The sequence below is a fragment of the Procambarus clarkii genome, chromosome 3 (genome assembly GCF_040958095.1).
Source record: "Procambarus clarkii isolate CNS0578487 chromosome 3, FALCON_Pclarkii_2.0, whole genome shotgun sequence".
Lineage (NCBI taxonomy): Eukaryota > Metazoa > Arthropoda > Malacostraca > Decapoda > Cambaridae > Procambarus > Procambarus clarkii.
Window position 1 is genome coordinate 15,399,713 of NC_091152.1, and position 17,509 is coordinate 15,417,221.

The 17,509-nt window shown below is 47.6% G+C and overlaps 2 protein-coding genes across 2 annotated transcripts in view; one reads left to right on the forward strand and one right to left on the reverse strand.

Moving 5' to 3' along the window:
• Positions 1-12,278, forward strand: part of LOC138368450 (thrombospondin-related anonymous protein-like) — a 34,064-nt gene extending 21,786 nt beyond the window's left edge. The window contains exon 4 of the mRNA XM_069330969.1: positions 11,877-12,278. Within this exon, the coding sequence (XP_069187070.1) occupies positions 11,877-12,278 (402 nt within the window). The remainder of the gene's footprint in view (positions 1-11,876) is intronic.
• Positions 12,279-12,703: 425 nt separating this feature from the next.
• LOC138368459 (uncharacterized) lies at positions 12,704-17,309 on the reverse strand. Its single transcript, XM_069330979.1, has 2 exons — positions 17,260-17,309; positions 12,704-13,817 (listed from the first exon to the last, which is right to left on the reverse strand). The coding sequence occupies exons 1-2, from the start codon at positions 17,307-17,309 to the stop codon at positions 12,704-12,706; spliced, it is 1,164 nt and encodes a 387-aa protein (XP_069187080.1).
• Positions 17,310-17,509: the final 200 nt, after the last annotated feature.

The following is a 17,509-nucleotide window of genomic DNA, read 5'->3' on the forward strand; positions in this document are numbered from 1 at the left end:
GTTGGTGTCTACTCTATTTCCTGGTCATCTTGTCCTCTCCAATACTGTGGGGGAACTGGCCGGACACTAAATGACAGACTTAGACAACACAAAAGACGTGTTACAATACATATTCAAATGCGCTAATCTTTATAACAAAAACACGTGACCTGACATAAGATTACCCCCCTTTTTTCTCTTTCTTTCTTCTCTTATTCTTACGTTCCTTTTCTTCCCTCACCCTATTATTACACCCATCCCATCCGTACCATTTTTGCTTCTTGTTCTTATCTTTTCAGCTTGCTCTTTCCTTCTAGGAATTTCCTCCTCTCACCTGCTCCTTACATCATTCTTGCCTTACTTATGCTCCCTCACTCCCACCTTCACCACACTAGACGGCACCGCTCCAATGCCAGGTAAGTCTACTACGGGCTCACCATAGTCCGTGCTACTTGCAACTTTTTCTTCCCAGTAGTTGAATCTATGACAACAACAACAACCATCTTCACGACCAAAGATCACATTCACTCCAAAAAATCTACCACTTACGGGCTATTCATGCCCATGCCCAACTCGTTCTCGCACTTGCCCTCAGTCAATATTGGCTTATTTAAAAAGTGCATATGTGACATACTAATTGATTGTGAATATTTTAGTTTACCTTGAAAAGCTTCATAGAAAACACCAACCTCACCTAACCTTCTTAGTATGTTAAGATAAGCATCTTATTGCTTCCTAATTACAATTATTACTTAACCTATACCGTTGATAGGTTAAGTAATAATTGTAAATAAGAAGCAATAAGATGCTTATCTTAACATACTAAGAAGGTTAGGTAAGGTCGGTGTTTTCTATGAAGCTTTTCAAGGTAAACTAAAATATTCACAATCAATCAGTATGTCACATATGCACTTATTAAATAAGCCAATATTGACTACAAGCAAGTGCGAGAACGGGTTGGAGGGTGAGGGATTGGTCTGAAGGTGAGGGGCTGGTCTGAGGGTGAGGGGCTGGTCTGAGGGTGAGGGGCTGGTCTGAGGGTGAAGGGGCTGGTCTGAGGGTGAAGGGCTGGTCGGAGGGTGAAGGGTTGGTCTGAGGGTGAGGGGCTGGTCTGAGGGTGAAGGGGCTGGTCTGAGGGTGAGAGGCTGGTCTGTGGGTGAGCGTGAGTGCATGGGTATGTGTAAGGGGAAGCACGACCCTCCGGCCCGCACTTTTGGTGTTCAGCCAAAGTGGCTATAGAATGGCCGAGTGGAGGCGAGGGGGGGGGGTCTAGGAGAGAGAGGAGGGGGGGGTCTGGGAGAGGGGAGGAGACCCCACTCTCCACCAGCCCCCAGAAACAAGGCAGTTCCACTCCGCGTGCAAGAGCACTATATCTCATTCTTGCTTAAGACAGCGCTTGGCAACTACGTCATCAAGTGCCTATGATAAACTGCACAAGCCTTTTGTGCTCGAGAAGCAATTTCGCCCTTGTGGCCAGGACACGTCGGCGTGGGAATAGGAGGCACCTCAAGCAACAGTTATGACTAATACCTCTTCCCTTGCCTCATCTAGTATGTGGCAGTATTGCCCCGGTCTAAGTGTTCCTCTCTCTTGTTTTACCACAAGAACACCAGAGAGAACAAGAGGGAGGGAAGGGAACAAGAGGGAGGGGAGGGGAAAGGAAACAACATGGAGGGAAGGATATTGGGACAGGAGGGAACTAAGGAGAAATTAAACAAAATGGGAGACAAGCGCAGAAACTTAGGAAAATGAAAGCGGCAGTACGAGAGAGAGAGAGAGAGAGAGAGAGAGAGAGAGAGAGAGAGGAGAGAGAGAGAGAGAGAGAGAGAGAGAGAGAGAGAGAGAGAGAGAGAGAGAGACCAGATCAGACCTGGAGGTTGAGAACAGGAAGACCACTGGTCAAAGCCCCATATATTTCCAGCCACCATTAAGAGCTTCACATCTTTAATGGATACCACTAATGAATCGAGGGAAAAATCACATTTTAACTTTAGACCAGTACCGTCCAGACACGGCCCGGAGGCCATAATGATCCAACCAAACGACTTCCTAAATTAATCTGTGATTTGCGACGCACTTAATGGAGGTAAACGGGAAAATTCGATCCCACTCAAAGTAAGTTTTCTTGTTGGAGGGAAGGCGAACTGTTACCGCGAAGGCCGGATGACTGCAGCAAGACACCGTGGTCTCGTGTACGTTGTGTATCACACGGACTCACTGTAAACAGCAGCAGTGGCAGCACTAGTGCCTGGAGCGCTCCGTAAGACAGCTTCAACCCAAGCACTACACACAATTTTAATCAACCGAATAGACACGAATTTTGGAACAGAATAAATAGCAAGACAGGAAGCCGGTCGGCCGAGCGGACAGCACGCTGGACTTGTGATCCTGTGGTCCCGTTTTCGATCCCAGGCGCCGGCGAGAAACAATGGGCAGAGCTTATTTCACCCTATGCTCCTGTTACCTAGCAGTAAAAATATGTACCTGGGTGTTAGTCAGCTGTCACGGGCTTGCTTCCTGGGGGTGGAGGCCTGGTCGAGGACCGGGCCGCGGGGACACTAAAGCCCCGAAATCATCTCAAGATAACCTCAAGACAGGAACACGGTGAAGGAGAGGAATAAGCAGATATGGAAGTTCGGAAATAACAACTACAAATCAAGTAGAGGAAGAAGATGAGAATGTAGAAAAATTCAAGTGGAAGAAGTTGGGCACTGGCTCATCCTGTTCCTTATATGATTGTCACTTACATATAAATAAAGCTTAGTCCTAATGACTCGAATTAAATAAATGAGTCTCTAGGGACAGGCCTGAGATGAGGCGAGGTAGGATAACAGCTCTTGCTTGCAGTTTCACCAGGTACGTCATTTGACAACCCTAATAAGCTCTAGTCTTAGTTTAAAAAATTGAACAAAACAAAGAAAAATAAGTAGATGTATAGGAAGTAGAAGAAAAAGAAGGAAGAAGCGGAAGGAAATGAAGTAAAGGAAGAACAAGCCATATAATAAGATAAGATTAAGAGGAATGAAGAAAAAAACGGTAAATAGAGCAGATAAAATATGAGAAAAATTATGAAAAAGAGGAACAGGGAACGGAAGAGGTGGAAGAGACGGAAGAAGAAAGAAGACTGGTGATAATGAAGTATAACAAACAGGAAAAAAAACAACACTAGCATCAAGTAGGACAAACAAAAATACAAGAAAAAACAAAAAAAAATGCAAAAGCAGAGTAAAATGAGAAACTTTAGCACCAGCAAGACTTTTCTTGCGTCACTCAACTGTCAAATGTCCTTCAACTTCCACCTGGGTTTTATATTTGCCGCCGTTCACACGCTAAGCGCTCACTCAACTTCACGCCCACACACTCGCACACACGCACACACACAAACACACACACACACACACACACACACACACACACACACACACACACACACACACACACACACACAGGGAGGCCTCGTAGCCTGGTGGATAGCGCGCAGGACTCTTAATTCTGTGGCGCGGGTTCGATTCCCGCACGAGGCAGAAACAAATGGGCAAAGTTTCTTTCACCCTGAATGCCCCTGTTACCTAGCAGTAAATAGGTACCTGGGAGTTAGTCAGCTGTCACGGGCTGCTTCCTGGTGTGTGTGTGGTGTGGAAAAAAAGTAGTTAGTAAACAGTTGATTGACAGTTGAGAGGCGGGCCGAAAGAGCAAAGCTCAACCCCCGCAAACACAACTAGGTGAATACACACACACACACACACACAGTGCCAACGCCCGCGGCACACCCAGCGCCCACCTGCCAAGACAAGCCTTCACAATGTATTTCAAGCACCTCCCTTCAAGATTACTCTGGCACTACTTGGCACTCCTCCTTCCTCAGGTCTTCAGTTCTCAGCATCCATAACCTAGTGCCTACTCTGGCACTAGGTCGTGGAGGTCTGGCCAAAGAATGATCAAGTATTGAAGTGTCCATTTGCGAAACCTGTACATCTTTCATCAGTCTTCGCAGCTTAGTCTGTATTTATTAAACAGTTTACGAGCTTGGAAACGCTGCCAGGTTGTTCTTGACCCGAGGTTATAACTGTTATAAGACAACCCATAGCGCCTAGAATTGTTGAATTCAAACACCACCATGAGAGTTAGTTTAGTTCATTTATTATGCACCCCATACCCATCTTGTGGGCGGTAGTGGAAAGGGTTACAGAGGCACATAATGGGCTCAGAGGACTGAACCCCACAATTCATTTAGCTAAGCAAGTTACAATCTTGATGAGCTAGTTACAAAATTCAATATAAGTCGTCACATCAACATGAGAGCCATGAGAGATGGATGGAAGTCGTAAGTGGACAAATGGGTAAGGTATTGTAAGTATCAGGAGTAAGCGCCAAGCCATGAATCTTGGCCCTAAACCGTTGTGATACAATACGAGGTTAAGGCGGACACTGGACACAACCTTACTGACGCCAAGGTACGAATCATAAAACTGTCATTCACCACTTAAGACAAGTTACTCTTAGTGGGCCCGGCAGAGGTATAGGACCCGGCAGAGGTATAGGACCAGGCAGAGGTATAGGACCCGGCAGAGGTATAGGACCCGGCAGAGGTATAGGAGGCAGAGGTATAGGACCCGGCAGAGGTATAGGGCCAGGCAGAGGTATAGGGCCAGGCAGAGGTATAGGGCCAGGCAGAGGTATAGGACCCGGCAGAGGTATAGGGCCAGGCAGAGGTATAGGGCCAGGCAGAGGTATAGGGCCAGGCAGAGGTATAGGGCCAGGCAGAGGTATAGGGCCAGGCAGAGGTATAGGGCCAGGCAGAGGTATAGGGCCAGGCAGAGGTATAGGGCCAGGCAGAGGTATAGGACCCGGCAGAGGTATAGGGCCCGGCAGAGGTATAGGGCCAGGCAGAGGTATAGGGCCAGGCAGAGGTATAGGACCCGGCAGAGGTATAGGACCCGGCAGAGGTATAGGGCCAGGCAGAGGTATAGGGCCAGGCAGAGGTATAGGGCCAGGCAGAGGTATAGGGCCAGGCAGAGGTATAGGGCCCGCGCAGGAATATCCCTGCTCACAAAACATGCCTGAGGCAGTACCTGGTACGCAAGATCACTACACCAGAGACACAAGGAAGCCAAGTCCATCACCGCACCCATGATGCACTACGAGGCCAAGTGTCCAACACACCACCAAGTGAGCCAGTCCTTGACACAATGGTAGGTCATGACGCAGTACCAAATAAAGAAGGTTAAAAACGATGCAGGAGGAGGAGGTGCGTCACGGAAGTGGGCAGACGGGGTCTGGTGCCAGAAATCTATGGATTGGTCCAAGGTGTCCAGACAGACGAGGCGGCCCTGGGAGTCCCACAGCTCCAGGACCAGTGCCAGAAGCTGACACTTAAAACTCCAGGAGAGGCCGACTGCTCCCTCCGTCTAATGCCCCAAGGTCGATGGGGCGCTTGTCACGTTCCACTATCACCTCCGCCTATGGCCTCCTCAATGTTCTCATCTCAATCTTTAAATTGAGGCGTTCAGCTCTTGACTTACGACTAAATCCTTCACTATTATGTTTTATCATATAGTCTTCTCTTTTCTTTGTTTAATTGAGCACATCACCAGTGTTTGTGTTGTGATATCTCTCAACTCTTCCATTAACATCCGTCGCGCTTCTTGTATAAGTATTATCCTTCAATACCCAACACACACACACCATCATCATCTGAGCGTTGGCGTCAGCGCCTCATGACCTTCACAATTGCCCGCGCTGCTGCCAAGAAAAAAGCACTAATTTGTCACAAGTTTGACCTTGAAGAGTGCGGAAGATAATGAATAACGCTGCTGCCACTAGTAGAGTTAACTCTAAACTTTGCGTTATGATTACAACCTCAGCTCAACTCGGCCATCAGGAGGGGATTCTTCGGACACATGACGACATCCTTCACCACTAAACTGTTGCCGGAACAACCGTGGACATCTTCTAGAGGAAACTAGATTTATTCCTCCAAGGAGTGCCGGACCAACCGGGCTGTGGTGGGTATGTGGGCCTGCGGGCCGCTCCAAGCAACAGCCTAGTGGACCAAACTCTCACAAATCAAGCCTGGCCTCGGGCCAGGCTTGGGGAGTAGAAGAACTCCCAGAACCCCATCAACCAGGTATCAACCAGCAACACATCTTGTCTGAACGCCTTTCACGAGTCAAACTGAACCATTCCGCCCTCTCAACTAATAGGTCGCGTTTCGTACCAACGTTACAAAGGCAACCTAATATGAAAAACACCGGCTCACAAATATCCACGCTTTCTACGCATCGGTTTGTTAGGTTAGTTGGGTTGCTTGGGATAGTTCGTTCTATTCAGGTGAGAAGGTGGGATTTTCTAGACTGTGGCAATTACAAAAAACGGAATATTGAGCAGCCTTCCATTTGGTCAGAGGCCGCGGTGCCCCAAGCCTGACACAGCTCTTCCAGTCACCCTAAACCTTCACCCGATGTTATAGCACAAAATTCAGATTTGACTCTCATGCAGCCTTAGCGCACCACACTACGAATGCTAACAAACTATATTTCAACCCTCAAACCTCGTAGCCCTCATAAAATCACTTAAATTATAAACAAACTCGTTCTACGTTTATAGTTATCTTGAGGTTATCTTGAGATGATTTCGGGGCTTTTAGTGTCCCCGCGGCCCGGTCCTCGACCAGGCCTCCACCCCCCAGGAAGCAGCCCGTGACAGCTGACTAACACCCAGGTACCTATTTTACTGCTAGGTAACAGGGACATAGGGTGGAAGAAACTCTGCCCATTGTTTCTCGCCGGCGCTTGGGATCGAACCCAGGACCACAGGATCACAAGTCCAGCGTGCTGTCCGGTCGGCCAACCGGCTCCCGAACGAGCCGGTTATTAGTTAAATAATATCCATATTGTGCGACTTTTTAAACAAGGAAAAGAATCATAGTTTCACCTCAGTCCAGCCAATGAACATAAATATGTGCATGGGGAGCACAAGACAAGTAAGGGTTGTTCCTCACACCACCCCGACACTACTCACGCCTCTCCTCATTCCTCGCACTCACACTCCTCATGCTAACTACTTCATTCTCCAAATTCATAGTTATGTGACGCCTTTACGTTTAGTGGTGCTGGATGGAGTAGACTAGAAGTTATATAGTTCTGTGTAGAGCGGCTGGTAATGTGAGCGAGAGGGAGGAAGAGAGAGAGAGAGAGAGAGAGAGAGAGAGAGAGAGAGAGAGAGAGAGAGAGAGAGAGAGAGAGAGAGAGAGAGAGAGAGAGAGAGAGAGAGAGAGAGAGAGAGAGAAGAGAGAGGGAAAGAGGCAGAGAGCTGTAAATAGGTCAACCTGTCCTCTTACAAAGAGCGTCGCATTTTGATCGTACGCGTTACATAAAACCAAAAATTGTCGTACTTAAAATTGGAAGCAGCTGGCGAAAGTAACATACTGTCCCGTTTTCTGTTTTGGGTTCTCTGGTTGGTTAGGAGAGGACACTTTATACTGACCGTTTTCTAGACGTTGGGAAACCTTAGGAGGACGGGATGAATAGGTACCAGGGCCAGGATTCATCAAGCAGTTATGTATCTACTTGGGAACCTGTTCATCTTTCCTCAATGTTTGGTGGCTTTGTTTACATACATTAAACACTTCATGAGCTGCGGGGCACCACGAGGCTCTTTACAACAATAACAACATTTGACTGGCAAGTTTCCATGCTCGTCAACTGATTAATTAATGTAAATAAAGCCGCCAAAGATTGAGAAAAGTTGTACATGTTTCTAAGTAAATGCGTAAATGCTTGTTGAATCTTGACCCTGGAAGTTAGATAGTTTCTGTGGGCGTGCATTTTCTTGCTATTCTTTTCAGCCTATTTTTGTGAAATCTTGGTTTATTATTTCCCAGTTTTTCTGTTTATCAATAAAATTGAATTTATTGAATTCTCCTCCTCTTGAACTTGTCTACGTCATATGACCAACACATCCTCCGAATTGACAGTACAGTTAATACTAAGTGTAATAAGTACAATTCCTGACTGCTAGAAATAGTACATAATTACACTTACTTGTGCCGATACATTTACCTCCCCATATTCGGAGGCTGGGCTGTATATGGCATGACATATGACATATGGCATATGACATGTCTGCGCGGGTCTATTGTCTATGCTTGTCTGAAGGTTGTGATCTGAATAACAGGTATTTGTAATCATTATGTTCCTGACCAAACCATCATCTTGAAAATAAGATTCAGGGTGTTTTCTTTTCTAGTTGATTCTACTTTTTTTCTTAAGGAAAATCTGTCACACATCCGTCAGAGGCCATTTGTGCGTGACTGTTCATTTAGACTGCTTCCTAGGGTTCTCTCAGATATAACTGTATTCACCACAGTCCTTCATTTTTGGAGTCAGAAGTTGAAGTCTCCAAGCAAGATGATGTTTGGGGCTGGGTTTATGAGGTATTCTAAGTAATATATTATTTTCATTAGTTGGTCTTTAAAATGCTAAGGATTTCCCTCTGGTGACTTACATACCAGAGCAATAACCACATTTAGGATATATATAGTGATACTCAGCACTTCTACCACATTTGTAGTGCAAGCGATGAGTTACAATAACGTGGCTGAAGTGTTGATTCAAAACCCACACATCTGATAATAGAGAAACTACGACGTTTCGGTCCGTTCTAGACCATTACCAAGTACAGATGAGTTTGTCTTTGATGTGCAGGCTGACCCCTCCCTGGTTGATCAGTCCAGCATCCAGGAGGCCTGGTCGACGACCGGGCCGCGGGGACGCTAAGCCCCGGAAGCACCTCAAGGTAACCCTGTAGCCTATGTTTTGAGTCAAATATGAACTTTACTCCGGTATCCACATCTCACCATCATAATAATTTGTTGTGAGAGTTTCCAGTTAGGACTGCAAGTACTGCATCTGCCTTATTTAGAGGCTAGCTATAAAGTGGACTTTGTGTGATTTTGATACCCTGTTTTTGTGTTATTATACCCTGAATACTGGCAAACTCGAATGTTGTCATCGTATCAGTGTAAGTCTGGGTGTTTTACCTGGTGTTAATATCTGTGCTACTGGTAGGGGGGGGCCACTGTGTGTGTTTCCTTGCTAGCATTTCACCGAGTTGGTGATAAAGTCTTGACATTTTAATCTTTCTTATCTTTTTCTTGTTAACAAATCTCCTGGTATAGAGAGTTGTGGGTGCTTTTATAATGTCGTTGTTTTGGTAAAGTCACCTGGTTCCTCTTATAATTCCCTTGAAATAATACTAACTGCAAATATCCAGTAATGGATCAATATTGACACAATATCCAGTAATGGATCAATATTGACACAATCCATCGTTCACTGTATTCCTACTACAATACCTGTTTGTTTCTGTGTATCTCGGCGCTCCCTCTGCTTTCTATTCATCCATCATTATGTGCTTCCTCTCCCTCAATGTCTCTCTCTCTCTCTCTCTCTCTCTCTCTCTCTCTCTCTCTCTCTCTCTCTCTCTCTCTCTCTCTCTCTCTCTCTCTCTCTCTCTCTCTCTCTCTCTCTCTCCTCGCACCACGATACTGTTGAGCCTTAAAATCAATAATGCACTGGTGTGTGAGGAGCATGGAGCCTCCTTCTTAACCTATCATGTAAACACCCCCTTCCCTGCACCCCTCCCTCCACCAACACCACACGCCCTCCCTCCCTCGCCTCAAACACCGCCCTCCACCAGTGTCCCACTAAAGGATAGGGTTCCTTCCACCTACCCTCCCTCGCCTCAAACACCGCCCTCCACCAGTGTCCCACTAAAGGATAGGGTTCCTTCCACCTACCCTCCCTCGCCTCAAACACCGCCCTCCACCAGTGTCCCACTAAAGGATAGGGTTCCTTCCACCTACCCTCCCGCGCCCTAAACCTAAAGGCTAGCCCATAATTATTGCTCCGGAAAATGATAACATTGTTAAGAGTACTTTTATAGTTGTGATTCGTATTGTCCTCCGTTATCTTCATTTATTGATCGCAATACTTTAAACTTTTCCAATATTTTCCGTAATTACTAAGTTTTCGTTGTGTTTCGTACAATTCCAATTATTTATATTTTCATCTCAAAGTTAATTAACAATTTGCCCTACTTTATAAGGCAGGTTGTGTATCGTATATTCTACAAACACATCACGATGAAACTAACCTTTATAATGTTCTGAAAAACTAATAAAAACTAGCATTATTACCAGATACTTTATTTCATCTGGTGTAACTTTACTACAACTGCCAAGGCAAATAAAATATACCCGCAAAACGTAATAAGAAAAAGCATCATTCAATGCATAATAAGTTACGCCAATTAATATTTTTACAACCAGGCGTGTTAGCAGCCATGTTTGGCAAGTGATAGCCAATGACTCTTAGCGAGAAGTCGGTATGCAAACTTATCTCTTAAATGAAGAAATGAAGGTCCCATTCTTACGCACAGCTGACAGCCAGTGACAGCTGTTGTGTGTGTGTATGTGTGTGTGTGTGTGTGTGTGTGTGTGTGTGTGTGTGTGTGTGTGTGTGTGTGTGAAAGAGAAAGAGAAAGAGAGAAAGAGAGAGAGAGAGAGAGAGAGAGAGAGAGAGAGAGAGAGAGAGAGAGAGAGAGAGAGAGAGAGAGAGAGAGAGAGAGAGAGAGAGAGAGAGAGAGAGAAAGAAAGAAAGAAAGAAAGAAAGAAAGAAAGAAAGAAAGAAAGAAAGAAAGAAGAGAGAGAGAGAGAGAGAGAGAGAGAGAGAGAGAGAGAGAGAGAGAGAGAGAGAGAGAGAGAGAGAAAGAGAGAAAGAAAGAAAGAGAGAAAGAAAGAAAGAGAGAAAGAAAGAGAGAGAGAGAGAGAGAGAGAGAGAGAGAGAGAGAGAGAGAGGAGAGAGAGAGAGAGAGAGAGAGAGAGAGAGAAAGAAAGAAAGAAAGAAAGAGAGAAAGAAAGAAAGAAAGAGAGAAAGAAAGAAAGAGAGAGAGAGAGAGAGAGAGAGAGAGAGAGAGAGAGAGAGAGAGAGAGAGAGAGAGAGAGAGAGAGAGAGAGAGAGAGAGATGTAATAGGCATAATAGAGGAAAAATAAATTAGTTAGAGAGGCGGGGTCCGAGAGCTAATAGCTCGATTATGCAGACACAAATAGTAAATACGAATAGTAAATACACACACATACACACACACACACACACACACACACACACACACACACACACTGCACTGCAGGTTATTGAGATAAAAATGGGCACGAATATAATGAAGAACTTGCGAAAACTGGTGAAAGTGAGCGTGAAGCTTAGAAGCCAGGAAACTACCAGCGTTCCCCCTGCTCACTACTAAGTGCAAGAGTAGTGAGCAAGTAGTCAGTCTACTGCTTGCAAATTCCATCCAGTTTCAATGGGCTACATGATAAGGATTTACACACGAAGGAGCAGCCACAGTGTCCATAGAGCCAGAGCTCAACTCCCGCAAGCACAAATAGGTGAGTACAGTCTCTCCACACAAGTGGCACGTATATGAACACAAAGATGTACTGTCTAGATCACACTTTAATATACAAGCCCAATACTATAGTATTATAGCCCCCATGTCATCAAACATAGCCCCCATGCTATCGTAATATAGGCCTACATTGTAGTAATATAGCCCCATACCGTCTTAATATAGCTCCATGTCATTGTAATATAGCCCCATGTCATCAAATATAGCCCCCATGCTGTCGTAATATAGCCCTATATTATAGTAATATAGCCCCATACCGTCTTAATATAGCCCCATGTCATTGTAATGTACCCTATAGTATAGTAATATAAACCTAGACCACAATAATTTAGCCACATGCCATCGTTTTATATAGCCCAGTGCCATTGTAATATAGCCCCCATAGTATAGTAATATAGCCCAATACAATAGTAATATAGTCCTATACCAGAGTAATATAGCCAACTACTATAGTAATATAACACCGGACAACAGTAATATAGCCCCAAACAACAGTAATATAGCCCCCGACAACAGTAATATAGCCACAGACAACAGTAATATAGCCACAGACAACAGTCATATAGCCACAGACAACAGTAATATAGCCACAGACAACAGTAATATAGCCCCCGACAACAGTAATATAGCCACAGACAACAGTAATATAGCCCCAAACAACAGTCATATAGCCACAGACAACAGTAATATAGCCCCAGGCAACAGTCATATAGCCCCAGACAACAGTAATATAGCCACAGACAACAGTAATATAGCCCCAGGCAACAGTAATATAGCCCCAGACAACAGTCATATAGCCCCAGGCAAGTCATATAGCCACAGACAACAGTAATATAGCCCCAGGCAACAGTCATATAGCCCCAGACAACAGTAATATAGCCACAGACAACAGTAATATAGCCACAGACAACAGTAATATAGCCCCAGGCAACAGTAATATAGCCCCAGGCATCAGTCATATAGCCCCAAACAACAGTAATATAGCCCCAGACAAGTCATATAGCCCCCAAACAACAGTAATATAGCCCCCCCCCCACCACAATAATATAGCACCATACTATAAAGAGCCAGCAGGTGACCCCTGAGTCAGAGGGAGAGAGAGGCCCTCAACACAGACTCAACAAGCCCTCGAGCACTCACAGTCTGAGACCATTACCCACAATCCATATTTCATGCCAGCTCAAGCCTTCCAACCCTCCGATGGAGATGTCTTAAAAATGAAAAACCTCTTGGCCAAATGATGGATAGACGTCCGTTTCAAAAACGTATTATAGGCGAGGGCTTTTTATAGGATGCATTTTCTTGAGTGTTTTTTGTTAAGGGAGTTTGTTTTGGGGGAGATAGGAGGGTGGGGGTTGATAGAGGTCGGTTTAGTGATTCTTGACGGTGGGTTTTTGGCCCCTCGGGTTTATTCTTGATGGCGGGTTTGTGGCTCTCGGGTTTATTCTTGATGGCGGGTTTGTGGCTCTCGGGTTTATTCTTGATGGCGGGTTTAAGGCCCTCGGGTTTATTCTTGACGGTGGGTTTGTGGCTCTCGGGTTTATTCTTGATGGCGGGTTTGTGGCTCTCGGGTTTATTCTTGATGGCGGGTTTGTGGCTCTCGGGTTTATTCTTGACGGCGGGTTTGTGGCTCTCGGGTTTATTCTTGACGGCGGGTTTGTGGCTCTCGGGTTTATTCTTGATGGCGGGTTTGTGGCTCTCGGGTTTATTCTTGATGGCGGGTTTGTGGCTCTCGGGTTTATTCTTGATGGCGGGTTTGTGGCTCTCGGGTTTATTCTTGATGGCGGGTTTGTGGCTCTCGGGTTTATTCTTGATGGCGGGTTTGTGGCTCTCGGGTTTATTCTTGACGGCGGGTTTGTGGCTCTCGGGTTTATTCTTGATGGCGGGTTTGTGGCTCTCGGGTTTATTCTTGATGGCGGGTTTGTGGCTCTCGGGTTTATTCTTGATGGCGGGTTTGTGGCTCTCGGGTTTATTCTTGATGGCGGGTTTGTGGCTCTCGGGTTTATTCTTGATGGCGGGTTTGTGGCTCTCGGGTTTATTCTTGATGGCGGGTTTGTGGCTCTCGGGTTTATTCTTGATGGCGGGTTTGTGGCTCTCGGGTTTATTCTTGATGGCGGGTTTGTGGCTCTCGGGTTTATTCTTGACGGCGGGTTTGTGGCTCTCGGGTTTATTCTTGATGGCGGGTTTGTGGCTCTCGGGTTTATTCTTCACGGCGGGTTTGTGGCTCTCGGGTTTATTCTTGATGGCGGGTTTGTGGCTCTCGGGTTTATTCTTCACGGCGGGTTTGTGGCTCTCGGGTTTATTCTTGACAGTGGGTTTGTGGCTCTCGGGTTTGTTCTTGACGGCGGGTTTGTGGCCCCTCGGGTTTGTTCTTGACGGCGGGTTTGTGGTTCTCGGGTTTATTCTTGACGGCGGGTTTGTGGCTCTCGGGTTTGTTCTTGACGGCGGGTTTGTGGCTCTCGGGTTTGTTCTTGACGGCGGGTTTGTGGCCCCTCGGGTTTGTTCTTGACGGCGGGTTTGTGGCTCTCGGGTTTGTTCTTGACGGCGGGTTTGTGGCTCTCGGGTTTATTCTTGACGGCGGGTTTATGGCCCCTCGGGTTTGTTCTTGACGGCGGGTTTGTGGCTCTCGGGTTTATTCTTGACGGCGGGTTTATGGCCCCTCGGGTTTGTTCTTGACGGCGGGTTTGTGGCTCTCAGGTTTATTCTTGACGGCGGGTTTATGGCCCCTCGGGTTTGTTCTTGACGGCGGGTTTGTGGCCCCTCGGGTTTGTTCTTGACGGCGGGTTTGTGGCTCTCTGGTTTATTCTTGACGGCGGGTTTGTGGCCCCTCGGGTTTATTCTTGACGGCGGGTTTATGGCCCATCGGGTTTGTTCTTGACGGCGGGTTTAAGGCCCTCGGGTTTGTTCTTGACGGCGGGTTTGTGGCTCTCGGGTTTATTCTTGACGGCGGGTTTATGGCCCCTCGGGTTTGTTCTTGACGGCGGGTTTGTGGCTCTCAGGTTTATTCTTGACGGCGGGTTTATGGCCCCTCGGGTTTGTTCTTGACGGCGGGTTTGTGGCCCCTCGGGTTTGTTCTTGACGGCGGGTTTGTGGCTCTCTGGTTTATTCTTGACGGCGGGTTTGTGGCCCCTCGGGTTTATTCTTGACGGCGGGTTTATGGCCCATCGGGTTTGTTCTTGACGGCGGGTTTAAGGCCCTCGGGTTTATCCTTGAGGGCAGGCTTATGGGTCTCTGGTTACTGCCACCTAGTACCGACAGTTTCCTGTCAAGTCCAAGCTCTTAGGCCCTGCGAATAATCGTTTCACTGACTTCAATGTCTATCACTTGTTATCGCTACTGTTAAACAATGAGGACACTATAGAGATGCTAGGCTTCGGTCACTAGCTCACTACTTCGACACTGAGCACGTGCGAGGCCCATGTCACTACTTGGAGTGACATGTTCGGTGTTAAGAGTCTCCATCCACGACGTGTCGTCCAGTTACAGGTATCAAGAGCACTACGTTTTGATTATCTCAGGAGACACACAGCTATCACCCTTCCCCTCACCCAGCACCCTTCCCCTCACCCAGCACCCTTCCCCTCACCCAGCACCCTTCCCCTCACCCAACATCCTTCCCCTCACCCAGTACCCTTCCCCTCACCCAGTACCCTTCCCCTCACCCAGCACCCTTCCCCTCACCCAACATCCTTCCCCTCACCCAGTACCCTTCCCCTCACCCAGCACCCTTCCCCTCACCCAGCACCCTTCCCCTCACCCAACATCCTTCCCCTCACCCAGCACCCTTCCCCTCACCCAGCACCCTTCCCCTCACCCAACATCCTTCCCCTCACCCAGTACCCTTCCCCTCACCCAGCACCCTTCCCCTCACCCAACATCCTTCCCCTCACCCAGTACCCTTCCCCTCACCCAGCACCCTTCCCCTCACCCAGCACCCTTCCCCTCACCCAACATCCTTCCCCTCACCCAGCACCCTTCCCCTCACCCAACACTCTTCCCCTCACCCAGCACCCTTCCCCTCACCCAGCACCCTTCCCCTCACCCAGCACCCTTCCCCTCACCCAGCACCTTTCCCCTCACCCAACACCCTTCCCCTCACCCAGCACCCTTCCCCTCACCCAGTCACCCAGCACCCTTCCCCTCACCCAGCACCTTCCCCTTACCCCCATCTGCCATCCTCCACACACCTTGCCATGGACGCCCCAAGGCTTCCATGGCAAGGTGTGGCACTCAGCTCGCGCACCCATTTCTCTTGGCCACCCTTCACCTAATGGAGCCCTCAGTGTGTTTGGTCATAAGTCAAACTGTTTCCTCACAACCCCACCTTTCCCTCCCACTACTTCCCCATTATTTAACTTCTCCCCCTTCTCTCACTACTAAACTTCCCCATCCCTATACTCTTTGCACTTATACTTTCCACCCTCATTCTCCCCAGCTCTATACTCTCCATCCTCCATAACCCCCACTCTCATACTGTCCACTCTCATACCTCCCCACCTTACTCATTTGCCAATCCCCATCCTTCTCTTCCCTGCACCATTTCTCTCCACGCCCCCCCCCCCTGAGAGGGGCGGGGGGGGGGGGGGAGAGAGAGAGAGACAGAGAGAGAGAGAGGGAGATAGAGTACTCTGAGAGAACTCTATCAACATCAGAGGACCGAGACTGTTCAACACGCTTCCACTACACATAAGGGGCATAACTGGCCGACCCCTCACAGTGTTCAAGAGAGAACTATCAACATCAGAGGACCGAGACTGTTCAACACACTTCCACTACACATAAGGAACATAACTGGCCGACCCCTCACAGTGTTCAAGAGAGAACTATCAACATCAGAGGCCCGAGACTGTTCAACACGCTTCCACTACACATAAGGGACATAACTGGCCGACCCCTCACAGTGTTCAAGAGAGAACTATCAACATCAGAGGCCCGAGACTGTTCAACACGCTTCCACTACACATAAGGAACATAACTGGCCAACCCCTCACAGTGTTCAAGAGAGAACTATCAACATCAGAGGCCCGAGACTGTTCAACACGCTTCCACTACACATAAGGAACATAACTGGCCAACCCCTCACAGTGTTCAAGAGAGAACTATCAACATCAGAGGACCGAGACTGTTCAACACGCTTCCACTACACATAAGGGGCATAACTGGCCGACCCCTCACAGTGTTCAAGAGAGAACTATCAACATCAGAGGACCGAGACTGTTCAACACGCTTCCACTACACATAAGGGGCATAACTGGCCGACCCCTCACAGTTTTCAAGAGAGAACTATCAACATCAGAGGACCGAGACTGTTCAACACGCTTCCACTACACATAAGGGGCATAACTGGCCGACCCCTCACAGTGTTCAAGAGAGAACTGGATAAGCACCTCCAGAGGATACCTGACCAACCAGGATGTGACTTATACGTCAGGCTGCGAGCAGCCGCGTCCAACGGCCTGGTTGATCAGTCCAGCAACCAGGAGGCCTGGTCGACGACCGGGCCGCGGGGACGCTAAGCCCCGGAAGCACCTCAAGGTAACCCCTCACTAAGCAATCTCCATCTCTCTTCTCCCCTACACCTTCTCTCCCCCGTGCTCGTCTCCTTCTCTGTATGACCGTGTCGCCGACCCTTTTTAACGTATCCAGAAGGCGACACGCTTCTTAAGAGAAGTGTGCACGCACTCGCGCGCACGCAGGAGCTCCCCCACCACTACATGGAACAAAAAGCTTCCCGATAGTTTTCTCCGTAACATTTATATAACTGCTTGGCTCGTGACGAAATTTGGCTGGGCAATTTATATGATGTCTTTTACCCTGCCTTCTCATCCTTCTCCAGCTTGATCCGTTCTCTAGCTCGCTTCATTCTCTAGCTCGCTTCGTTCTCTAACTCACTTCATTCTCTAGCTCGCTTCGTTCTCTAGCTCGCTTCATTCTCTAGGTCGCTTCATTCTCTAGCTCGCTTCATTCTCTAGCTCGCTTCATTCTCTAGCTCGCTTCATTCTCTAGCTCGCTTCGTTCTCTAACTCACTTCATTCTCTAGCTCGCTTCATTCTCTAGCTCGCT

What these genes read in the sequence shown, in the direction of transcription:
- LOC138368459 (XM_069330979.1), bottom strand. Translation starts at nt 17,309, where the DNA reads ATGAAGCGAGCTAGAGAACGGATCAAGCTGGAGAAGGATGAGAAGGCA. An exon ending in GAGAAGGATGAGAAGGCAGG is followed by an intron (nt 13,818 to 17,259) that starts GTAAAAGACATC and finishes CCCGCCGTCAAG; the next exon opens with AACAAACCCGAGGGGCCACA.